Genomic DNA, 23098 nt, shown 5'->3' on the forward strand with positions numbered 1-23098 from the left:
CTGGCAGCAGATCTCCATTCACACTCCACTGTTACACTGGCTGTAGATCTCCATTCACACTCCACTGTTACACTGGCTGTAGATCTCCATTCACACCCCACTGTTACACTGGCTGCAGATCTCCATTCACACCCCACTGTTACACTGGCTACAGATCTCCATTCACACTCCACTGTTACACTGGCAGCAGATCTCCATTCACACCCCACTGTTACACTGGCTGTAGATCTCCATTCACACCCCACTGTTACACTGGCTGTAGATCTCCATTCACACCCCACTGTTACACTGGCTGTAGATCTCCATTCACACCCCACTGTTACACTGGCTGTAGATCTCCATTCACACCCCACTGTTACACTGGCTCTAAATCTCCATTCACACCCCACTGTTACACTGGCAGCAGATCTCCATTCACACCCCACTGTTACACTGGCAGCAGATCTCCATTCACACCCCACTGTTACACTGGCTGCAGATCTCCATTCACACCCCACTGTTACACTGGCTGTAGATCTCCATTCACACTCCACTGTTACACTGGCTGCAGATCCCCATTCACACTCCACTGTTACACTGGCTGCAGATCCCCATTCACACTCCACTGTTACACTGGCTGTAGATCTCCATTCACACTCCACTGTTACACTGGCTGTAGATCTCCATTCACACTCCACTGTTACACTAGCTGTAGATCTCCATTCACACTCCACTGTTACACTGGCTACAGATCTCCATTCACACCCCACTGTTACACTGGCTACAGATCTCCATTCACACCCCACTGTTACACTGGCTACAGATCTCCATTCACACCCCACTGTTACACTGGCAGCAAATCTCCATTCACACCCCACTGTTACACTGGCTGTAGATCTCCATTCACACTCCACTGTTACACTGGCTGTAGATCTCCATTCACACTCCACTGTTACACTGGCTACAGATCTCCATTCACACCCCACTGTTACACTGGCTACAGATCTCCATTCACACTCCACTGTTACACTGGCTGTAGATCTCCATTCACACCCCACTGTTACACTGGCTGTAGATCTCCATTCACACCCCACTGTTACACTGGCTGTAGATCTCCATTCACACCCCACTGTTACACTGGCTACAGATCTCCATTCACACTCCACTGTTACACTGGCTGTAGATCTCCATTCACACCCCACTGTTACACTGGCTGTAGATCTCCATTCACACCCCACTGTTACACTGGCTGTAGATCTCCATTCACACCCCACTGTTACACTGGCTGTAGATCTCCATTCACACCCCACTGTTACACTGGCTGTAGATCTCCATTCACACCCCACTGTTACACTGGCTGTAGATCTCCATTCACACCCCACTGTTACACTGGCAGCAGATCCCCATTCACACCCCACTGTTACACTGGCAGCAGATCTCCATTCACACCCCACTGTTACACTGGCAGCAGATCTCCATTCACACCCCACTGTTACACTGGCAGCAGATCTCCATTCACACTCCACTGTTACACTGGCTACAGATCTCCATTCACACCCATTAAGTGCTTGTTAGCTAGATACTTGGGCGGATGCTTTGCGATTGGCCACTCAGATATTTTTTTTTTAAAGCGTTCCCGAGTTCACCCAAGTTTCCAGAAGTCGCACGGAGTGAAGTTCCCTGAAGTGTGCTTAAAAACTAGATGAACAGCCAGTGAACGCAGTGTCTGCGCGGAGGGATATCATACCCCTTGGGCATTGGGCGACCGAGTGGAGCAGCGCGACCCGCCGATTGTCCACACTCAAAGCAGCAGCGACTTTGAGCTTCAGCCACATTAACATCGGGCCGGGAAGCTGCGGGGCCTAAATACACAGCTGGTTCACCAATGACCTTTAGGGGAAGGAAACCTGCCGTCCTTACCCGCTCTGGTCTATATGTGACCCCAGTCCCACACCAAGGTGGTTGATTCTTAACTCCCCTCTGAAGTGGCCTAGCAAGCCACTCAGTTAAGGACAGCCAGGGACGGGCAATAATTGCCGGCCTTGCTAGCAAAGCCCACATCCCGAGAAAAAATTAAAAAACAATTAAAAATCTTACCCCTCCGTGCACTTCCTGTCAACAATTTAAATCGTAAATTCTATATCCACGTTTATAATGGGAGCTCCCTATGTAAACTGGTCACGCTGTAATTACACCCTCCCGCCAGTACAGGCAGCTCAGCACCATCACTGGGAGGAGGGTGTGATTACAGTGTGACAAATTTACATAGACAATTTCTATTATAAATGTGGACAAAGGAATTTATAATGGAGATATAAAGGAGAGAATGTGTGACTTTAAAATGAGGACTGAATTATGTCTGAGCCCGAGTGCCGATATTCCCGTCTCTCTAACGCCACTTCAACTGAAGACCCGTGAAGGAAATTTCCTCGGGGCTTGTAAATGGGGTTTCCGCCAAAGTTAGTGCAGTGAAGCGGGAGAATTCTCGAAGAAATTCACCCCCTTGGTCTTAACTCCCCGTGCGTAATGCCATGAGGATATTCAAAAAATCTCAAACAGAGATTCAGTTACCTGACGACAAGTACTCATGAAAAAGAATACCACTTTTTATCTCTTCCAACAGTTTACAAGGTTGAAATTCATTAAATGGAAGTTTCCCGGTCACCATGGCATACAGAATAACACCCCTGGCAGGAGAGAGAGAAAAACATAAGGTGAAGGAGCAGTACAGGAGGAGCAAGGCACGAATATTTCAATGTAGGACAAGTGAGTATTAAATTATCTGGCAAATATGCTGTTTAAAGGTGACAGGAAATTCAGCCAAAACATGTAAACTGGATACAATGCAGGAAGCTCACAATCCAGGAATAACCTGCAAACTGAATACAGTGCAGGACGCTCACAATCCAGGAATAACCTGCAAACTGAATACAGTGCAGGACGCTCACAATCCAGGAATAACCTGCAAACTGGATACAGTGCAGGACGCTCACAATCCAGGAATAACCTGCAAACTGGATACAATGCAGGACGCTCACAATCCAGGAATAACCTGCAAACTGGATACAATGCAGGACGCTCACAATCCAGGAATAACCTGCAAACTGAATACAGTGCAGGACGCTCACAATCCAGGAATAACCTGCAAACTGGATACAGTGCAGGACGCTCACAATCCAGGAATAACCTGCAAACTGGATACAGTGCAGGACGCTCACAATCCAGGAATAACCTGCAAACTGGATACAATGCAGGAAGCTCACAATCCAGGAATAACCTGCAAACTGGATACAGTGCAGGACGCTCACAATCCAGGAATAACCTGCAAACTGGATACAGTGCAGGACGCTCACAATCCAGGAATAACCTGCAAACTGGATACAATGCAGGACGCTCACAATCCAGGAATAACCTGCAAACTGAATACAGTGCAGGACGCTCACAATCCAGGAATAACCTGCAAACTGGATACAGTGCAGGACGCTCACAATCCAGGAATAACCTGCAAACTGGATACAGTGCAGGACGCTCACAATCCAGGAATAACCTGCAAACTGGATACAGTGCAGGACGCTCACAATCCAGGAATAACCTGCAAACTGGATACAGTGCAGGACGCTCACAATCCAGGAATAACCTGCAAACTGGATACAGTGCAGGACGCTCACAATCCAGGAATAACCTGCAAACTGGATACAGTGCAGGACGCTCACAATCCAGGAATAACCTGCAAACTGGATACAGTGCAGGACGCTCACAATCCAGGAATAACCTGCAAACTGGATACAATGCAGGACGCTCACAATCCAGGAATAACCTGCAAACTGGATACAGTGCAGGACGCTCACAATCCAGGAATAACCTGCAAACTGGATACAGTGCAGGACGCTCACAATCCAGGAATAACCTGCAAACTGGATACAATGCAGGACGCTCACAATCCAGGAATAACCTGCAAACTGGATACAGTGCAGGACGCTCACAATCCAGGAATAACCTGCAAACTGGATACAATGCAGGACGCTCACAATCCAGGAATAACCTGCAAACTGGATACAGTGCAGGACGCTCACAATCCAGGAATAACCTGCAAACTGGATACAGTGCAGGACGCTCACAATCCAGGAATAACCTGCAAACTGAATACAATGCAGGAAGCTCATAATCTAACATGCACGACCTGTGCCATGAGGGAACTCCAGGACGCTTCCCGTGTCCTGGACAACCACAGGTGCAGGAAGTGTCGTCAGCTGGAGGAGCTCGAGCTCCGGGTCTCAGACCTTGAGCAGCAGCTGGAGTCACTGCAGAGCATCCGCGAGGCTGAGAGTTTCGTGGATAGCACGTTTCAGGAGGTGGTCACCCCGCAGATTAAGAGAGTGCAGGCAGAGAGGGACTGGGCGACGGCCAGACAGACAAGGATGACCAGGCAGGAAGTGCAGGAGTCCTCTGAGGGCATCTCACTCTCCAACCAGTATTCAGTTCTGGGGACTGGTGGGGGAGAGGGTTCCTCTGGGGAGTGCTGCCAGAGCCAAGTCCACAGCACTATGGGTGGCTCAGCTGTACAGGGTGGGGGGTGGAGGAGAAAGGTCGAGAGAGCAATTGTGATAGGGGATTCTATAGTTAGGGGAGCAGACAGGCGTTTCTGCGGCCGCAAACGTGATTCCAGGATGGTATGTTGCCTCCCTGGTGCCAGGGTCATGGACGTCACTGAGCAGCTGCAGGACATTCTGAAGGGAGAGGGTGAACAGCCAGAGGTCGTGGTCCACATCAGTACCAACGACATAGGTAGAAAGAGGGATGAGGCCCTGCAAGCAGAATATGAGGAGTTAGGAAATAAGTTAAAAAGCAGGACCTCAAGGGTAGTAATCTCAGGATTCCTCCCAGTGCCACGAGCTAGTGAGTATAGGAATTGGAGAATAGACCAGATGAATGTGTGGCTGGAGAGTTGGTGCAGGAGGGTGGGATTTAGATTCCTGAGGAATTGGGACTGATTCTGGGGAAGGTGGGACCTGTACAAGCCGGACGGGTTGAAATGCAGAAAGCTCATAATCCAGGAATAACATGTAAACTGGATAATGCTGAAAGCTCACAGTCCTTTGCATACAAACTGGATACATCTGGATATGACTGAGATCGATAGATTTTTGGACACTAGGGGAATCAAGGGATATGGGGATCGGGCGGGAAAGTGAGGTTGAGGTAGAAGATCAGCCATGATCTTATTGAATGGCGGAGCAGGCTCGAGGGGCCGAATGGCCTACTCCTGCTCCTATTTCTTATGTTCTTGTAATGCAGAAGACTCACAATCCAGTTCTAACATGCAAACTGCATACAATGCAGAAAGCTAATTGAAACATACAAGATTCTAAGAGAGCTTGACATGGTAGATGCTGACAGGATGTTTCCCCTGGCTGGAGAGTCTAGAACTAGGGGGCGTAGTCTCAGGATAAGGGGTCGGACATTTAGGACTGAGATGAGGAGGAATTTCATCACTCAGGGTGGTGAATCTTTGGAATTCTCTACCCCCATGGATGCTCAGTCGTTGAATATATTCAAGGCTGAGATCGATAGATTTTTGGACTCTAAGGGAATCAAGGGATATGGGGATTGGGCGGGAAAGTGGAATTGAGGTCGAAGATCAGCCACGATCTGATTGAATGGCGGAGCAGGCTCGAGGGGCCGTATGACCTACTCCTGCTCCTATTTCTTATGTTCCAACAATCCAGCTATAGCATGCAAACTGGATAATGCAGAAAGCTCACAATCCAGGTATAACATATAAACTGGATAATGCAGAAAGCTCATAATCCAGGTATAACATATAAACTGGATAATGCAGAAAGCTCATAATCCAGGTATAACATATAAACTAAATACAACCCAACTATAACATGCAAAGTGGATAATGAACAAATCTCACATTCCAACTATAACATATGAACTGGATACAATGCAGAAAGCTCACAATCCAACTACAACAGAAGATGCTGCCAGAGTCTCAGTAAAGGAAGATATAATTGAGATACTGGATGGGCTAAAAATTGATAAAGAGGTACTAGAAAGGCTAGCTGTATTTAAAATAGATAAGTCACCTGGTCCGGATGGGATGCATCCTAGGTTGCTGAGGGAAGTAAGGGTGGAAATTGCGGAGCTACTGGCCATAATCTTCCAAACATCCGTAGATATGGGGGTGGTGCCAGAGGACTGGAGAATTGCAAATGTTACACCCTTGTTCAAAAAAGGGTGTAAGGATAAACCCAGTAACTATAGGCCAATCAGTTTAACCTCAGTGGTGGGGAAACTTTTAGAAACGATAATCCGGGACAGAATTAGCAGTTACTAGGACAAGTGTGGATTGATTAGGGAAAGACAGCACGGATTTGTTAAAGGCAAATTGTGTTTAACTAACCTGATAGAGTTTTTTGATGAGGTAACAGAGAGGGTAGATGAGGGCAATGTGGTTGATGTGGTGTATATGGACTTTCAAAAGGCATTTGATAAAGTGCCGCATGGTAGGCTTATCATCAAGATTGCAGCCCATGGAATAAAGGGGGCAGTAGCAGCATTGATACAGAATTGGTTAAGTAACAGGAAACAGAGAGTAGTGACGAACAGTTGTTTTTTGGACTGGAGGGAGGCGTACAGTGGTGTTCCCCAGGGGTCAGTGCTGGGACCACTGCTTTTTCTTGATATATATTAATGACTTGGACTTGGGTGTACAGGGCACAATTTCCAAATTTGCAGAGGACACAAAACTTGGAAGTATAGTGAACAGTGAGGAGGATAGTGACAGACTTCAAGAGGATATAGACAGGCTGGTGGAATGGGCGGACACGTGGCAGATGAAATTTAATGCAGAAAAATGCGAAGTGATACATTTTGGTAGGAAGAATGAGGAGAGGCAATATAAACTAGAGGGCACAATTCTAAAAGGGATACAGGAACAGAGAGATCTGGGGGTATATGTGCACAAATCAGTGAAAGTGGCAGGGCAGGTTGAGAAAGCATTTAAAAAAGCATACAGGATCCTGGGCTTTATAAATAGAATTTATAAATATAAAGTGAATTTAAAATAAAATTGCTGGACTATAACTTGGTGTTGTAAAATTGTTTACAATTTATAAATAGAGGCATAGAGTACAAAAGTATGGAAGTCATGATGAACCTTTATAAAACATTGGTTCAGCCATAACTGGGGTACTGTGTCCAGTTCTGGGAACCGCACTTTAGGAAAGATTTGAAGGCCTCAGAGAGGGTGCAGAAGAGATTTACTGGAATGATTCCAGCGTTGAGGGACTTTAGTTACATGGATAGACTGGAGAAGCTGGGGTTGTTCTTCTTGGAACAGAGACGGTTGCGAGGAGATTTGATAGAGGTATTCAAAATCATGAAGGGTCTAGAGAGAGTAGATAGAGAGAAACTGTTCCCATTGGCGGAAGGGTCAAGAATTAGAGGGCATAGATTTAAGGTGATTGGCAAAAGAACTAAAGGTGACATGGGGAAAAACTTTTTTACACAGCGAGTTATGATCTGGAATGCACTGCCCGAGGGGGTGGTGGAGGCAGATTCAATCATGGCCTTCAAAAGGGAACTGGATAAGTACTCGAAAGGAAAAAAATTGCAGGGTTACGGGGATAGGGTGGGGGAGTGGGACTAGCTGGATTGCAATTGCATCGAGCCGGCGCAGACTCGATGGACCGAATGGCCTCCTTCCGTGCTCTAACCATTCTATGATTCTAACATGTAAGCTGGAAACTATGCAGAAAAGAAAAAGTTTGCAATTGAGACTTTGGAGCATATGGAGAGAGAGAGAGAGAGAGTGAGGACAGTGGACAGTAGAGATTAATGTCCAATAATTTTTTCCCCCAGAGGGTGGTGGGGGTCTGGAACTCACTGCCTGAGAGGGTGGGAGAGGCAGAAACCCTCAACTCATCTAAAAAGTACCTGGATGTGCACCTGAAGTGCCGTGACCTACAGGGCTACGGACCGAGTGCTGGAAAGTGGGATCAGGCTGGGTGGCTCTTTCTCGGCCAGCGCGGACGCAATGGGCCGAACGGCCTCCTTCTGTGCTGTAACTTTCTACGATTCTACGAAAGTGGGGATGCGCTTTTGCCGCACTTACATGCTCCATATGTCCGCGTGTTCCCCTTTGTATTTCTGGCCCTGGAGGATCTCCGGTGCCGTGTATGGCATGGACCCGCAGAAGGTGTTCATCAGACCGTTCCTGCTGCACTTGGTGGCCAAGCCGAAATCTGAAGGTCGACAACCGCATCACAATCAACGACAGAGCGCGTACCGTACGGGAGGTGGGGGGGGGGGGGTGGGGGGGGGAGGGCGGGGGGATACCGGCAGAGGGAGGAGACCCAGTAACGGAATCCTCACAGCAGGCGCAACGCGGCCCTGGAGCAAATCGGGTCGATGCTGACTGTGTACCCACAGTAAACAAAAATGGGGATTCAATTCAACTGAGGTGGGGGTGGAAAATGGATCGGCCGCCCGTTATATCGTTTCCTCCCCCCCCCCCCACCCCCCTGCTTGAGTTTCCTTTCCATTGCCCTCAATGGGGCGGGGTCTATAACGGGCACCATGTGTCTGCTGCCACCCAGTCACCCACCTTGAATTTTACCCCCAATCTTTTCCAAAAAGTCTTCCGATATCCCGTTCACCCGTCACCCCTGTGCTCTTTCGAGTCACCTGTCCTAATATTTCCTTATGTGGCTCGGTGTCAAATTTTGTTTGAAAGCATTCCTGTGAAGCGTCCTGGGACATTTTACTACGTTAAAGGCACTATATAAATGCGGGTGGTGGTGGTGGTGGTGGTTGTTGTTGTTGTTGTTGTGTCCTGGCCAATGTTTATCCCTCAACCAAAATCACGAAAGAAAGTAAAAGACTTGCATTTATAAAGAGCCTTTCGTGACCTCGGGACGTCCTTTTGAAGTGCAGTCACTGTTGGAATGTAGGAAAAGCAGCCGCCAATTTACGCACAGCAAGGTCCCACAAACAGCAATGAGATAAGCGACCAGATCATCTGTTTTAGGTGTTGGTTGAGGGGTAAATATCGGCCGGGACACCGGGGAGAACCTCCCCGCTCCTCTTCGTCCCGAGAGGGCAGAAATCCCCATCAACCGCCAGAAATGTGAATTTAGGTCCCGTTGCGTTGCGTTGTTTGAGGCGGAGACGTACAGGCCGTTGCGAACCGCTGTGAATCCTGGAGACGTACGCGAGCCGCACTGGGGGCCGAGCCGCGTGGGCGAGCGGACGAGGGCTTTCCTGGAATCGGCGTAAAGGTTTGAGGAAATTTTGGCGCAGTGTAAAAACGGGACTTACTTACGTCACCCACGCCCGAGTGTCCTTGGTCTCTTGCACCCAAGCATCCGTCTTACTTACGCTGTTGTTTTGGCGCAAGTTCTCAGGAAATTCCGGCCACTTCACCCTGTGGTTAATTGCGCCCGTATGAGATGGTCTGAGACTGTGAATGTCCACGGAAGAGTCCGAGTCATCGCTCACTGTCCCTTCTAATTTATATTACATAAGGTTTGTTACATTAACAATCTCTCACCTGTAAGCTTTATGGATCCTCTTTCATCGAGTAAAATATTTTCACACTTCAGATCTCTGTAAGAGAATTTCCGCAGTACAGTTTACAGGCTGATGTCGATTCCTTGCGAGCTCTTGTGCTCTTCAAATTAAGAGGTCTGAGTACAGCTAATGGAAGGTATCAGACGTCACAGGGCAGGTACAGCACGGGTTAGATACTGAGTAAAGCTCCCTCTACACTGTCCCATCAAACACTCCCAGGGCAGGTACAGCACGGGTTAGATACAGAGTAAAGCTCCCTCTACACTGTCCCATCAAACACTCCCAGGGCAGGTACAGCACGGGTTAGATACAGAGTAAAGCTCCCTCTACACTGTCCCATCAAACACTCCCAGGGCAGGTACAGCACGGGTTAGATAGAGTAAAGCTCCCTCTACACTGTCCCATCAAACACTCCCAGGGCAGGTACAGGGTTAGATACAGAGTAAAGCTCCCTCGACACTGTCCCATCAAACACTCCCAGGGCAGGTACAGCACGGGTTAGATACAGAGTAAAGCTCCCTCTACACTGTCCCATCAAACACTCCCAGGGCAGGTACAGCACGGGTTAGATAGAGTAAAGCTCCCTCTACACTGTCCCATCAAACACTCCCAGGGCAGGTACAGGGTTAGATACAGAGTAAAGCTCCCTCTACACTGTCCCATCAAACATTCCCAGGGCAGGTACAGGGTTAGATACAGAGTAAAGCTCCCTCTGCACTGTCCCATCAAACACCCCCAGGACAGGTACAGGGTTAGATACAGAGTAAAGCTCCCTCTACACTGTCCCATCAAACACTCCCAGGGCAGGTACAGGGTTAGATACAGAGTAAAGCTCCCTCTACACTGTCCCATCAAACACTCCCAGGGCAGGTACAGGGTTAGATACAGAGTAAAGCTCCCTCTGCACTGTCCCATCAGACACCCCCAGGACAGGTACAGCACGGGTTAGATACAGAGTAAAGCTCCCTCTACACTGTCCCATCAAACACTCCCAGGGCAGGTAAAGCACGGGTTAGATACAGAGTAAAGCTCCCTCCACACTGTCCCATCAAACACTCCCAGGGCAGGTACGGCACGGGTTAGATACAGAGTAAAGCTCCCTCTACACTCTCCCATCAAACACTCCCAGGGCAGGTACAGCATGGGTTAGATACAGAGTAAAGCTCCCTCTACACCGTCCCATCAAGCACTCCCAGGGCAGGTACAGCATGGGTTAGATACAGAGTAAAGCTCCCTCTACACTGTCCCATCAAACACTCCCAGGGCAGGTAAAGCACGGGTTAGATACAGAGTAAAGCTCCCTCTACACTGTCCCATCAAACACTCCCAGGACAGGTACAGCACGGGTTAGATGCAGAGTAAAGCTCCCTCTGCACTGTCCCATCAAACACTCCCAGGGCAGGTGCAGCACGGGTTAGATACTGAGTAAAGCTCCATCTACACTGTCCCATCAAACACTCCCAGGGCAGGTACAGCATGGGTTAGATACAGAGTAAAGCTCCCTCCACACTGTCCCATCAAACACTCCCAGGGCAGGTATAGCACGGGTTAGATAGAGAGTAAAGCTCCTGCCACACTGTCCCATCAAACACTCCCAGGGCAGGTACAGCACGGGGTAGATAGAGTAAAGCTCCCTCTACACTGTCCAATCAAACACTCCCAGGGCAGGTACAGCATGGGTTAGATACAGAGTAAAGCTCCCTCTACACTGTCCCATCAAACACTCCCAGGGCAGGTAAAGCACGGGTTAGATACAGAGTAAAGCTCCCTCTACACCGTCCCATCAAACACTCCCAGGGCAGGTACAGCACGGGTTAGATACAGAGTAAAGCTCCCTCTACACTGTCCCATCAAACACTCCCAGGGCAGGTACAGCATGGGTTAGATACAGAGTAAAGCTCCCTCTACACCGTCCCATCAAACACTCCCAGGGCAGGTACAGCATGGGTTAGATACAGAGTAAAGCTCCCTCTACACTGTCCCATCAAACACTCCCAGGGCAGGTAAAGCACGGGTTAGATACAGAGTAAAGCTCCCTCTACACTGTCCCATCAAACACTCCCAGGACAGGTACAGCACGGGTTAGATGCAGAGTAAAGCTCCCTCTGCACTGTCCCATCAAACACTCCCAGGGCAGGTGCAGCACGGGTTAGATACTGAGTAAAGCTCCATCTACACTGTCCCATCAAACACTCCCAGGGCAGGTACAGCATGGGTTAGATACAGAGTAAAGCTCCCTCTACACCGTCCCATCAAACACTCCCAGGGCAGGTACAGCATGGGTTCGATACAGAGTAAAGCTCCCTCTACACCGTCCCATCAAACACTCCCAGGGCAGGTACAGCACGGGTTAGATACAGAGTAAAGCTCCCTCTGCACTGTCCCATCAAACACCCCCAGGACAGGTACAGCACGGGTTAGATACAGAGTTAAGCTCCCTCTACACTGTCCCATCAAACACTCCCAGGGCAGGTAAAGCATGGGTTAGATATATCGTAAAGCTCCCTCTACACTGTCCCATCAAACACTCCCAGGGCAGGTACAGCACGGGTTAGATACAGAGTAAAGCTCCCTCTACACCGTCCCATCAAACACTCCCAGGGCAGGTACAGCACGGGTTAGATACAGAGTAAAGCTCCCTCTACACTGTCCCATCAAACACTCCCAGGGCAGGTACAGCACAGGTTAGATACAGAGTAAAGCTCCCTCTACACTGTCCCATCAAACACTCCCAGGGCAGGTACAGCACAGGTTAGATATCATAGAATCATAGAATCATAGAAGTTACAACATGGAAACAGGCCCTTCGGCCCAACATGTCCATGTCGCCCAGTTTATACCACTAAGCTCGTCCCAATTGCCTGCACTTGGCCCATATCCCTCGATACCCATCTTCCCCATGTAACTGTCCAAATGCTTTTTAAAAGACAAAATTGTACCCGCCTCTACTACTGCCTCTGGCAGCTCGTTCCAGACACTCACCACCCTTTGAGTGAAAAAATTGCCCCTCTGGATCCTTTTGTATCTCTCCCCTCTCACCTTAAATCTGTGCCCCCTCGTTATCGAGTAAAGCTCCCTCTACACCGTCCCATCAAACACTCCCAGGGCAGGTACAGCATGGGTTAGATACAGAGTAAAGCTCCCTCTACACCGTCCCATCAAACACTCCCAGGGCAGGTACAGCACGGGTTAGATACAGAGTAAAGCTCCCTCTACACTGTCCCATCAAACACTCCCAGGGCAGGTACAGCACGGGTTAGATACAGAGTAAAGCTCCCTCTACACTGTCCCATCAAACACTCCCAGGGCAGGTACAGCATGGGTTAGATACAGAGTAAAGCTCCCTCTACACTGTCCCATCAAACACTCCCAGGGCAGGTACAGCACGGGTTAGATACAGAGTAAAGCTCCCTCTACACTGTCCCATCAAACACTCCCAGGGCAGGTACAGCATGGGTTAGGTACAGAGTAAAGCTCCCTCTACACTGTCCCATCAAACACTCCCAGGGCAGGTACAGCACGGGTTAGATACAGAGTAAAGCTCCCTCTACACCGTCCCATCAAACACTCCCAGGGCAGGTACAGCACGGGTTAGATACAGAGTAAAGCTCCCTCTACACTCTCCCATCAAACACTCCCAGGGCAGGTACAGGGTTAGATACAGAGTAAAGCTCCCTCTACACTGTCCCATCAAACACTCCCAGGGCAAGAATGCGTGGGGGGAGGGGATGGCAGGGCAGGATGCAAGGAAGGGGGTGGGATGAGGAGAGAATGGGATGTGGAGACAGTCGGATGTGGGGAGGATGCAATGTGGGGAGGGAGGGGTTTGAGGAGGGTGAGGTGAGGCGAGGGGGGTGAAGAAGGTGTGGTGTGAGGAGGGTGTGGAGAGTGAGTTGTGGGGAGGGTGAGGAGGGTGAGGAGGGTGGGGTTTGGGGAGGGTGAGGTGAGGGGAGGGTGTGAGGAGGGTGCGGAGGGTGAGGTATGGGGAGGGTGGGTGAGGGGAGGGGTGTGAGGAGGGTGCGGAGGGTGAGGTATGGGGAGGGTGGGTGAGTGGAGGGTGTGAGGAGGGTGCGGAGGGTGAGGTATGAGGAGGGTGGGTGAGGGGAGGGGTGTGAGGAGGGTGAGGTGAGAGAGGGGTGTGAGGAGGGTGTGGGGAGGGTGAGGTGAGGGGAGGGTGAGGAGGGTGTGTGGAGGGGGTGGGGGTCAGCCCTGCTCCTCACCAGTCACCTTGTACCTATGCACGATGTGTTTCGTGTGACAGTGGGAGACGGCGTCGACCAGCTGGTGGAAGAGTTGTTGAGCGTCGGCCTCCCGCAGCCCCAGGGCCGTCCTCCTGTTGGAGATGTGGTTGATGTGTTCCAGCAGGTCTCCGTTGGAGGCCAGCTCCAGCACCAGGTACAGGCGGGACGGCGAGCGGAAGGTTTCGTACAGCTGGATCTGTTGGGGGAGGGATGGAAATAGTTCATTCATTGGTTCATTTCCCCCTCCCTCCTCCCCCCCCTCCCCCTCCCCCTCCCTCCTGCCCCCTCCCCCCTCCCTCCTCCCCCCTCCCCCCTCCCTCCTGCCTCCTCCCCCCTCCCTCCTCCCTCCTCCCCCTCCCCCTCCCCCACTCTGCTAAAGGCACTGACTCCCGCTGGGGTTCGGTCCTATGGGAGCCACAAGAGAACCCGCACTGTTCAACCTTGGGGAGATCGCACACTCGACGCCCAGTGGCCTGTGCACTTTCTAGCGGGAGGGGAGGGGTGTCATGGATAGTCGGAGGGGAGGGGGGAGAGCGGGGGATGGATGGACGGGGAGTGACCCAGAGGAAGATCGAACCTGATCTCTATCTGCGTCCTCGCCCAGTTCCTCCTGACCCCTGGTGATTGGCTGACTCGGCACAGACCATGGTCTGCAGCCTCGGTCCTCCTCGGTGCGCTGGGCAGGGACCGATCGGTGGGGGGGGGGGGCGGTGGAGCTCTGGCCACATTTCCTATACCGGGTGTAGAAACTAACAAGAAACAGTCTTGCATTGACTTAGCGCCTTTCACATCCTCAGGACCATTGGCTCCACGACATTGTGCATCCAGTTGTTGGAAAATGTTCTCTATGTAAGTCTGGTTCTGAGGGAGACCCCAGGTCTGGTTCTGAGGGAGACCCCGGGTCTGGTTCTGAGGGAGACCCCGGGTCTGGTTCTGAGGGAGACCCCGGGTCTGGTTCTGAGGGAGACCCCGGGTCTGGTTCTGAGGGAGACCCCGGGTCTGGTTCTGAGGGAGACCCCAGGTCTGGTTCTGAGGGAGACCCCGGGTCTGGTTCTGAGGGAGACCCCAGGTCTGGTTCTGAGGGAGACCCCAGGTCTGGTTCTGAGGGAGACCCCAGGTCTGGTTCTGAGGTAGACCCGGTTCTGAGGGAGACCCCAGGTCCGGTTCTGAGGGAGACCCCGGGTCCGGTTCTGAGGGAGACCCCGGGTCCGGTTCTGAGGGAGACCCCGGGTCCGGTTCTGAGGGAGACCCCGGGTCCGGTTCTGAGGGAGACCCCGGGTCCGGTTCTGAGGGAGACCCCGGGTCTGGTTCTGAGGGAGACCCCGGGTCTGGTTCTGAGGGAGACCCCGGGTCTGGTTCTGAGGGAGACCCCGGGTCTGGTTCTGAGGGAGACCCCGGGTCTGGTTCTGAGGGAGACCCCGGGTCTGGTTCTGAGGGAGACCCCAGGTCTGGTTCTGGGGGAGACCCCAGGTCTGGTTCTGGGGGAGACCCCAGGTCTGGTTCTGAGGGAGACCCCGGGTCTGGTTCTGGGGGAGACCCCGGGTCTGGTTCTGAGGGAGACCCCGGGTCTGGTTCTGAGGGAGACCCCGGGTCTGGTTCTGAGGGAGACCCCGGGTCTGGTTGTGAGGGAGACCCCGGGTCTGGTTCTGAGGGAGACCCCGGGTCTGGTTCTGAGGGAGACCCCAGGTCTGGTTGTGAGGGAGACCCCAGGTCTGGTTCTGAGGAAGACCCCAGGTCTGGTTCTGAGGAAGACCCCAGGTCTGGGTCTAAGGAAGAGCCACTTCATCAACAGGGTGAGTGGATACTGATTAGTGTCCGAGGGTTATTTCGCTCCCAAGCCCAGGGAAGCTGTGACCATCTGTAGTACCTCCTCCGCCATCTCCGTCGAGTTAAGCACAGTGCAGGGATCTGGCTCTCTGTGGCAGTGTCCTACAACACTGGGTGGTGCAGTCAGCCACTGAGACATCAGGTCAAAGAAAACCCAAAGATGTTTTATAAATACATTAAGAGCAAGAGGATAACTAAGGAAAGAGTAGGGCCTATTAGAGACCAAAAAGGTAAACTATGTGTGGAGGTGGAAGATGTGGGTATGGTTCTTAATGAATACTTTGTATCTGTCTTCACAAAGCAGAGGGATGATACAGGGATTGAAGTTAAGGAGGAGGAGTGTGAAATATTGGATGGGATAAACATAGTGAGAGAGGAAGTATTAAGGGGATTAGCATCTTTGAAAGTGGATAAATCACCAGGGCCGGATGAAATGTATCCCAGTCTGTTAAAAGAAGCCAGGGTGGAAATAGCAGAGGCTTTAACAATCATTTTCCAAACTTCACTGGATACAGGTGTAGTGCCGGAGGATTGGAGGACTGCTAACATTGTACTGTTGTTTAAAAAGAGAGCGAAGGATAGTCCGAGTTAATACAGATCAGTCAGTCTAACCTCGGTGGTGGGCAAATTATTGGAATCAATTCTGAGGGGCAGGATAAACTGTCACTTAGAGAGACATGGACTAATCAAGGACAGTCAGCATGGATTTGTTAAGGGGAAGGCGTGTCTGACTAACTTGATTGAATTTTTCGAGGAGGTGACAAGGAGGGTCGATGAGGGCACTGCAATTGATGTAGTCCTCATGGATTTTGACAAGGTCCCACATGGCAGATTGGTCAAAAAAGTAAAGGCTCATGGGATCCAAGGGAATGTAGCAAATTGGATCCAAAATTGGCTCAGTGGCAGGAAGCAAAGGGTAATGGTCGACGGGTGTTTTAGTGACTGGAAGGCTGTTTCCAGTGGGGTGCCGCAGGGCTCAGTACTAGGTCCTTTTCTTTTTGTGATATACATTAACGATTTGGACGTAAACGTAGGGAGCTTGATTAAGAAATTTGCGAATGACACAAAGATAGGCCGTGTGGTTGATAGTGTGGAGGAAAGCTGTAGACTGCAGGAAGATATCAATGGACTGGTCAGGTGGGCAGAAAAGTGGCAAATGCAATTCAATCCGGAGAAGTGTGAGGTGATTCATTCGGGGAGAGCAAACAAGGCAAGAGAATACACAATAAATGGGAGGATACTGAGAGGTGTAGAGGAAGTGAGGGACCTTGGAGTGCATGTCCACAGATCCCTGAAGGTAGCAGGACAGGTAGATAAGATGGTTAAGAAGGCATACGGGATACTTTCCTTTATTAGCCGAGGTATAGAATATAAAAGCAGGGATGTTATGCTAGAACTGTATAAAACACTGGTTAGGCCACAGCTTGAGTACTGCGCACAGTTCTGGTCACCACTTTACAGGAAGGATGTAATTGCACTAGAGAGGGTGCAGAGGGGATTTACGAGGATGCCCTTGACATCAAGACAGCATTTGACCGAGTGTGGCACCAAGGAGCCCCAGTAAAATTGAAGTCAATGGGAATCAGGGGGAAAACTCTCCAGTGGCTGGAGTCATACCTAGCACAAAGGAAGATGGTAGTGGTTGTTGGAGGCCAATCATTTCAGCCCCAGGGCATTGCTGCAGGAGTTCCTCAGGGCAGTGTCCTTGGCCCAAACATCTTCAGCTGCTTCATCAATGACCTTCCCTCCATCATAAGGTCAGAAATGGGGATGTTCGCTGATGATTGCACAGTGTTCAGTTCCATTAGCAACCCCTCAAATAATGAAGCAGTCGGAGCCCGCATGCAGCAAGACCTGGACAACATCCAGGCTTGGGCTGATAAGTGGCAAGTAACATTCGCGCCAGACAAGTGCCAGGCAATGACCATCTCCAACAAGAGAGAGTCTAACCACCTCCCCTTGACATTCAACGGCATTACCATTGCCGAATCCCCCACCATCAACATCCTGGGGGTTATCATTGACCAGAAACTTAACTGGACCTGCCATATAAATACTGTGGCTACAAGAGCAGCACAGAGGCTGGGTATTCTGCAGCGAGTGACTCACCGCCTGACTCCCCAAAGCCTTTCCACCATCGACAAGGCACAAGTCAGGAGTGTGATGGAATACTCTCCACTTGCCTGGATGAGTGCAGCTCCAACAACACTCAAGAAGCTCGACACCATTCAGGACAAAGCCGCCTGCTTGATTGGCACCCCATCCACCACCCTAAACATTCACTCCCTTCACCACCAGCGCACAGTGGCTGCAGTGTGCACCATCCACAGGATGCACTGCAGCAACTCGCCAAGGCTTCTTCGACAGCACCTCCCAAACCCGCGACCTCTACCACCTAGAAGGACAAGAGCAGCAGGTACATGGGAACAGCACCACCTGCACGTTCCCCTCCAAGTCACACACCATCCCGACTTGGAAATATATCGCCGTTCCTTCATTGTCGCTGGGTCAAAATCCTGGAACTCCCTTCCTAACAGCACTGTGGGAGAACCTTCACCACATGGACTGCAGCGGTTCAAGAAGGCGGCTCACCACCACCTTCTCAAGGGCAATTAGGGATGGGCAATAAATGCCGGCCTTGCCAGCGACGCCCACATCCCATGAACGAATAATAAAAAAATGTTGCCAGGACTGGAGAATTTTAGCTACGATGACAGATTGGAGAGGCTGGGGTTGTTTTCCTTGGAACAGAGGAGGCTGAGGGGTGATTTAATTGAGGTGTACAAAATTATGAGGGGCCCAGATAGAGTGGATAGGAAGGACCTATTTCCCTTAGCGGAGGGGTCAGTGACCAGGGGACATAGATTTAAAGTGATTGGTAGAAGGATTAGAGGGGAGCTGAGGAGAAACTTTTTCACCCAGAGGGTGGTGGGGGTCTGGAACTCACTGCCTGAGAGGGTGGTGGAGGCAGAAAGTACCTGGATGTGCACCTGAAGAGCCGTGACCTGCAGGGCTACGGACCAAATGCGGGAATGTGGGATTAGGCTGGGCGGCTCGTTTCTCAGCCGGCGTGGACACGATGGGCCGAATGGCCTCCTTCTGTGCAGTAAATTTTCTATGACTCTATGTTTCTATGTGTGGGGAAGGGGTGCTGGGGGTGGGAGGGCGAGGGCCTGAATCTGGTCCAAGAAATGCCTGCCGTTCATACCACGTTGGGGTGCTTGTAGGTTGTCTGCAATGCGTGGATCTCCCGAGACAGGCATTGGCGAGACTGTTGCTGGAAGGTCTGAGAGATCGGGATTATCTTGATCGCGACCTAGGGATTGGGAGTGAGAAAGCATCAGATTGCGGTTTGTCACAGCTCCTGCTCACCATTGGAGGAAAGACAGAACGCACTTGCCTTTCTATTGCGCCTTTCACAACCAAAGCGCTTTACGGCCAATTAAATACTCTTTGAAGTGTAGTCACTGTTGTAATGTAAGAAACGCGGCAGCCAATTTACGCACAGCAAGATCCCACAAACAGCAGTGAGATAAATGATCTGCGCTAGTGATGTTGGTTGTGGGGTAAATATTGGCTCCAGGACACTGGGGAGAACTCCCCTGCTCTTCTTCAAATGGTGCCATGGAATCTTTTACATCCGCCCGAGAGGGCAGACGGGACCTCGGTTTAATGTCGCATCTGAAAGATGGTACCTCCAACAGTGCAGCACCCCATTAGCTGGCCTAGATTTTGCACTCTGGACTGGGACCTGAACCCATAACCTTCTGACTCCGAGGCGAGATTGCTGGCCGCTGAGCCACGGCAGACACCGAAAGTGTCGTGGTGTCTTTCACCCGGTGACCTCCCCTCGTTCTGAAGGAGTGTCCACTTCCTGGGGCCTTGGGTGGGACTTGGCAAAGGGTCAGCAGAGGTTCGTCTGGTCAGACCCTGGAACCAGATCTAGAACCCTCCAAACCCCCCCACCCCACCCCAAACAGGGGGCACAATCAGGGGTCTGGGAAACTAGGCCAGAATTGAGGCCTGAACCCCCAAAGAAAAGTGGGGGGGGGCACCTATCAGTTCCCCCCAGCGGGGAGACCCATCTCTCCACCCCCTCCTCCAGCTCAACGTTCTTACATAGAAGTTACAACACGGAAAGAGGCCATTCAGCCCATCCACTCCATGTCGGCGTTTACCCCCCTCATGCGGAAATAGTTCCAATCACGTTGACCCGCCCTGCTCCCCGCACCCTTACGTCCCAGCCCCCCACCCTCCGTCGTCCACTGGTCCAATCGAACCCCCTGCCGCACTCACCATGTTGTCCCTCTTGCTCCGAAGCCCGAGAGCCAATCGGAGGTTGCAGCCGATCTTTTCCTGGGTGGCGACGCCCAGGTAAACTCTGGAAAAGGAGCCGGAGCCGATCTTTTTCTGGGTCAGCAGGTAGCCATGCTCCCTGCACTCGCTCACCTCGTCCACCTTCCTCTCCACCGCCTCACCCGCCCAGGTGGTCATGTTTGACCATTTGTAATTTTTGGAGGAGAGAGAGAAGGAGAGAAAGAGAAAAGATGAAGAGAAAGGAGGAAAGAAAGACCAAAAATCACTCAATTCATCGTTGGTCTTTTGTTTTTCCACCTTAAACGTCAAGATTAAACTTCCGGGCGGCCGTGCAAATCTCTGGTCCCATTGAAGGTTCGATGTGAGGATTTGTTGTGTGACCGTCTCCCTTCCTTTGCTGATCAGTTTGTGCTGTTTCCTTAGAGGCTGCGTTCCAAATTCTCTTTTTTTTTCTAAAAAAAAACCCCCCAGAAGATTCCAGAATGTGCGTTTTTTTGGCCAATGGAATGATCTAGAATCGGAACCTCGCTGAGGTTCTACGTTCCAGTCTTTGTCGTCACACCTGGGTGCCGTAGTGTAGTGGTGAAGTTACCAGACTTTAGTAACCCAGCAGCCCCGACTAATAATCCCACCATGATAGTTTGAGAATTTGAAAAGCCAGTATCAGTGAAAAAGTGACCGCGAAGCTGTCGGATTGTCGTAAAAACCCAACTGGTTCACTAATGCCCTTTAGGGAAGGAAACCTGCCGTCCTTACCTGGTCTGGGACTATATGTCACTCCAGTCAATGCTTAACTCCCTCTCTGAAATGACCCAGTAAGTTGTATTGAACTCAGGATGGGCAATAAATGCTGCCCTTGCCAGTGGTGCCTACATCCAGAGAATGAATATATTAAAAAATTCCAGTGTATCCTAGCCACCGATTCCATCCCTCTCCCTGGCCACTGTCTGAGGCTGAACCAGACCGTTCACAACCTCGGCGTATTGCTTGACCCTGAGATGAGCTTCTGACCCCATATCCTCTCCATCACCAAGACCGCCTACTTCCACCTCTGTAACATCGCCCGTCTCTGCCCCTGCCTCAGCTCACCTGTTGCTGAAACCCTCATCCGTTCCTTTGTTACCTCCAGACTCAACTATTCCAATGCTCTCTTGGCCGTCCTCCCATCCTCCACCTTCCGTACATTCCAGATTATACAAAAATCTGTGTCCCCAACCCCACCCTGTATCAAGTCCTGTTCACTCATCACCCCTGTGCTCGCTGACCTACATTGGTTCTCTGGACCGGCAATGGCTGAGTTTAAAATTCCCATCCTGGTGTTTCAGTCTTTCCAAGGCCTCGCCCCCCCTCTCCCTATCCCTGTAACCTCCTCCAGCCCCACAACCCTCCAAACTCTCCATTCCCCTTGTACACCCCTCCCTCCCGTCACTCCATTGTTGGCGGCCTCACTAATCCAGAGAGGCCCCATGGTCTGTAGATCCCTCTGCGAACATCTCCGCCTCTCTCTCCTTCTCCAACAGTCGTTTTAAAACCCCCTTCCTGCATCGACCCATTGGCCGCCTCTCCTAATATCTCCTCCTTTGGCTCCGCACCCATTTGTTAATTCAAAGTAACTAGTGTAACCGACCTGCATCAACGACAATGACATGGTGACTTATTGACACCACGTGTGGACCTGCAATAGTGGGTACGGTAGCACAGTGGTTATGTTACTGGACTAGCAATCCGGAGTTTATGAGTTCAAATCCCAGCACAGCAGCTGGGGAATATTAATTAAATAAAATCTGGAATTAAAATACTAGTATCAGTAATGATGGCCATGAAACTACCGGATTGTCGTAAAAACCCATCTAGTTCACTAATGCCCTTTAGGGAAGGAAACCTGCCGTCCTTACCCGGTCTGGCCGTTATGTGACTCCAGACCCACAGCAATGTGGTTGATTCTTAATTGCCCTCTGAAATGGCCCAGCAAGCAATTTAGTTGTAAAATCTCACTTAAAAAAAGTCACAATAAGAATAAAACTGAACAGACCACTAGGCACCGGACACGACAAAGGCAAACCAAGCCCAGTCGACCCTGCAAAGTCCTCCTCACTAACATCTGGGGACTTGTGCCAAAATTGGGAGAGCTGTCCCACAGACTAGTCAAGCAACAGCCTGACATAGCCATACTCACAGAATCATACCTTTCAGCCAACGTCCCAGACTCTTCCATCACCATCCCTGGGTATGTCCTGTCCCACCGGCAGGACAAACACACCAGAGGTGGCGGTACAGTGATATACAGTCAGGAGGGAGCGGCCATGGGAGTCCTCATCTCATGGCATCAGGTCAAACATGGGCAAGGAAACCTCCTGCTGATTACCACCTACCGTCCTCCCTCAGCTGATGAATCAGTCCTCCTCCATGTTGAACACCACTTGGCGGAAACACTGAGGATAGCAAGGGCACAGAATGTACTCTGGGTGGGGGACTTCAATGTCCATCACCAAGAGTGGCTCGGTAGCACCACTACTGACCGAGCTGGCCGAGTCCTGAAGGACATAGCTGCCAGACTGGGCCTGCGGCAGGTGGTGAGCGAACCAACACGAGGGAAAAACTTACTTGACCTCGTCCTCACCAATCTACCTGTCACAAATGCATCTGTCCATGACAGTATTGGTAGGAGTGACCACTGCACAGTCCTCATGGAGATGAAGTCCCGTCTTCGCACTGAGGACACCATCCAACGTGTTGTGTGGCACTACCACCGTGCTAAATGGGATAGATTCAGAACAGATCTAGCAGCTCAAAACTGGGCATCCATGAGACGCTGTGGGCCATCAGCAGCAGCAGAATTGTATTCCAGCACAATCTGTAACCTCATGGCCTGGCATATTCCTCACTCTACCATTACCAACAAGCCAGGGGATCAACCCTGGCTCAATGAGGAGTGTAGAAGAGCATGCCAGGAGCAGCACCAGGCGTACCTAAAAATGAGGTGCCAACCTGGTGAAGCTACAACTCAGGACTACATGCATGCTAAACAGTGGAAGCAACATGCTGTAGACAGAGCTAAGCGATTCCACAACCAACGGATCAGATCAAAGTGCTGCAGTCCTGCCACATCCAGTCGTGAATGGTGGTGGACAATTAAAGAACTAATGGGAGGAGGA

At 50.9% G+C, this 23098-nt stretch overlaps 1 protein-coding gene across 1 annotated transcript in view; it reads right to left on the reverse strand.

The window, feature by feature from the left end:
* LOC137332564 (testis-specific serine/threonine-protein kinase 5-like) overlaps nt 1-20120 on the reverse strand; it is a 35958-nt gene extending 15838 nt beyond the window's left edge. The window contains exons 1-6 of the mRNA XM_067996485.1: nt 19923-20120; nt 18835-18942; nt 13793-13995; nt 9539-9594; nt 8102-8231; nt 2551-2666 (exon numbers count right to left, since the gene is read on the reverse strand). Coding sequence (XP_067852586.1) covers nt 2551-2666; nt 8102-8231; nt 9539-9594; nt 13793-13995; nt 18835-18942; nt 19923-20120 — 811 coding nt within the window. The remainder of the gene's footprint in view (nt 1-2550; nt 2667-8101; nt 8232-9538; nt 9595-13792; nt 13996-18834; nt 18943-19922) is intronic.
* Nucleotides 20121-23098: the final 2978 nt, after the last annotated feature.

Source organism: Heptranchias perlo, chromosome 2, assembly GCF_035084215.1.
Source record: "Heptranchias perlo isolate sHepPer1 chromosome 2, sHepPer1.hap1, whole genome shotgun sequence".
NCBI classification, from domain to species: Eukaryota; Metazoa; Chordata; class Chondrichthyes; order Hexanchiformes; family Hexanchidae; genus Heptranchias; species Heptranchias perlo.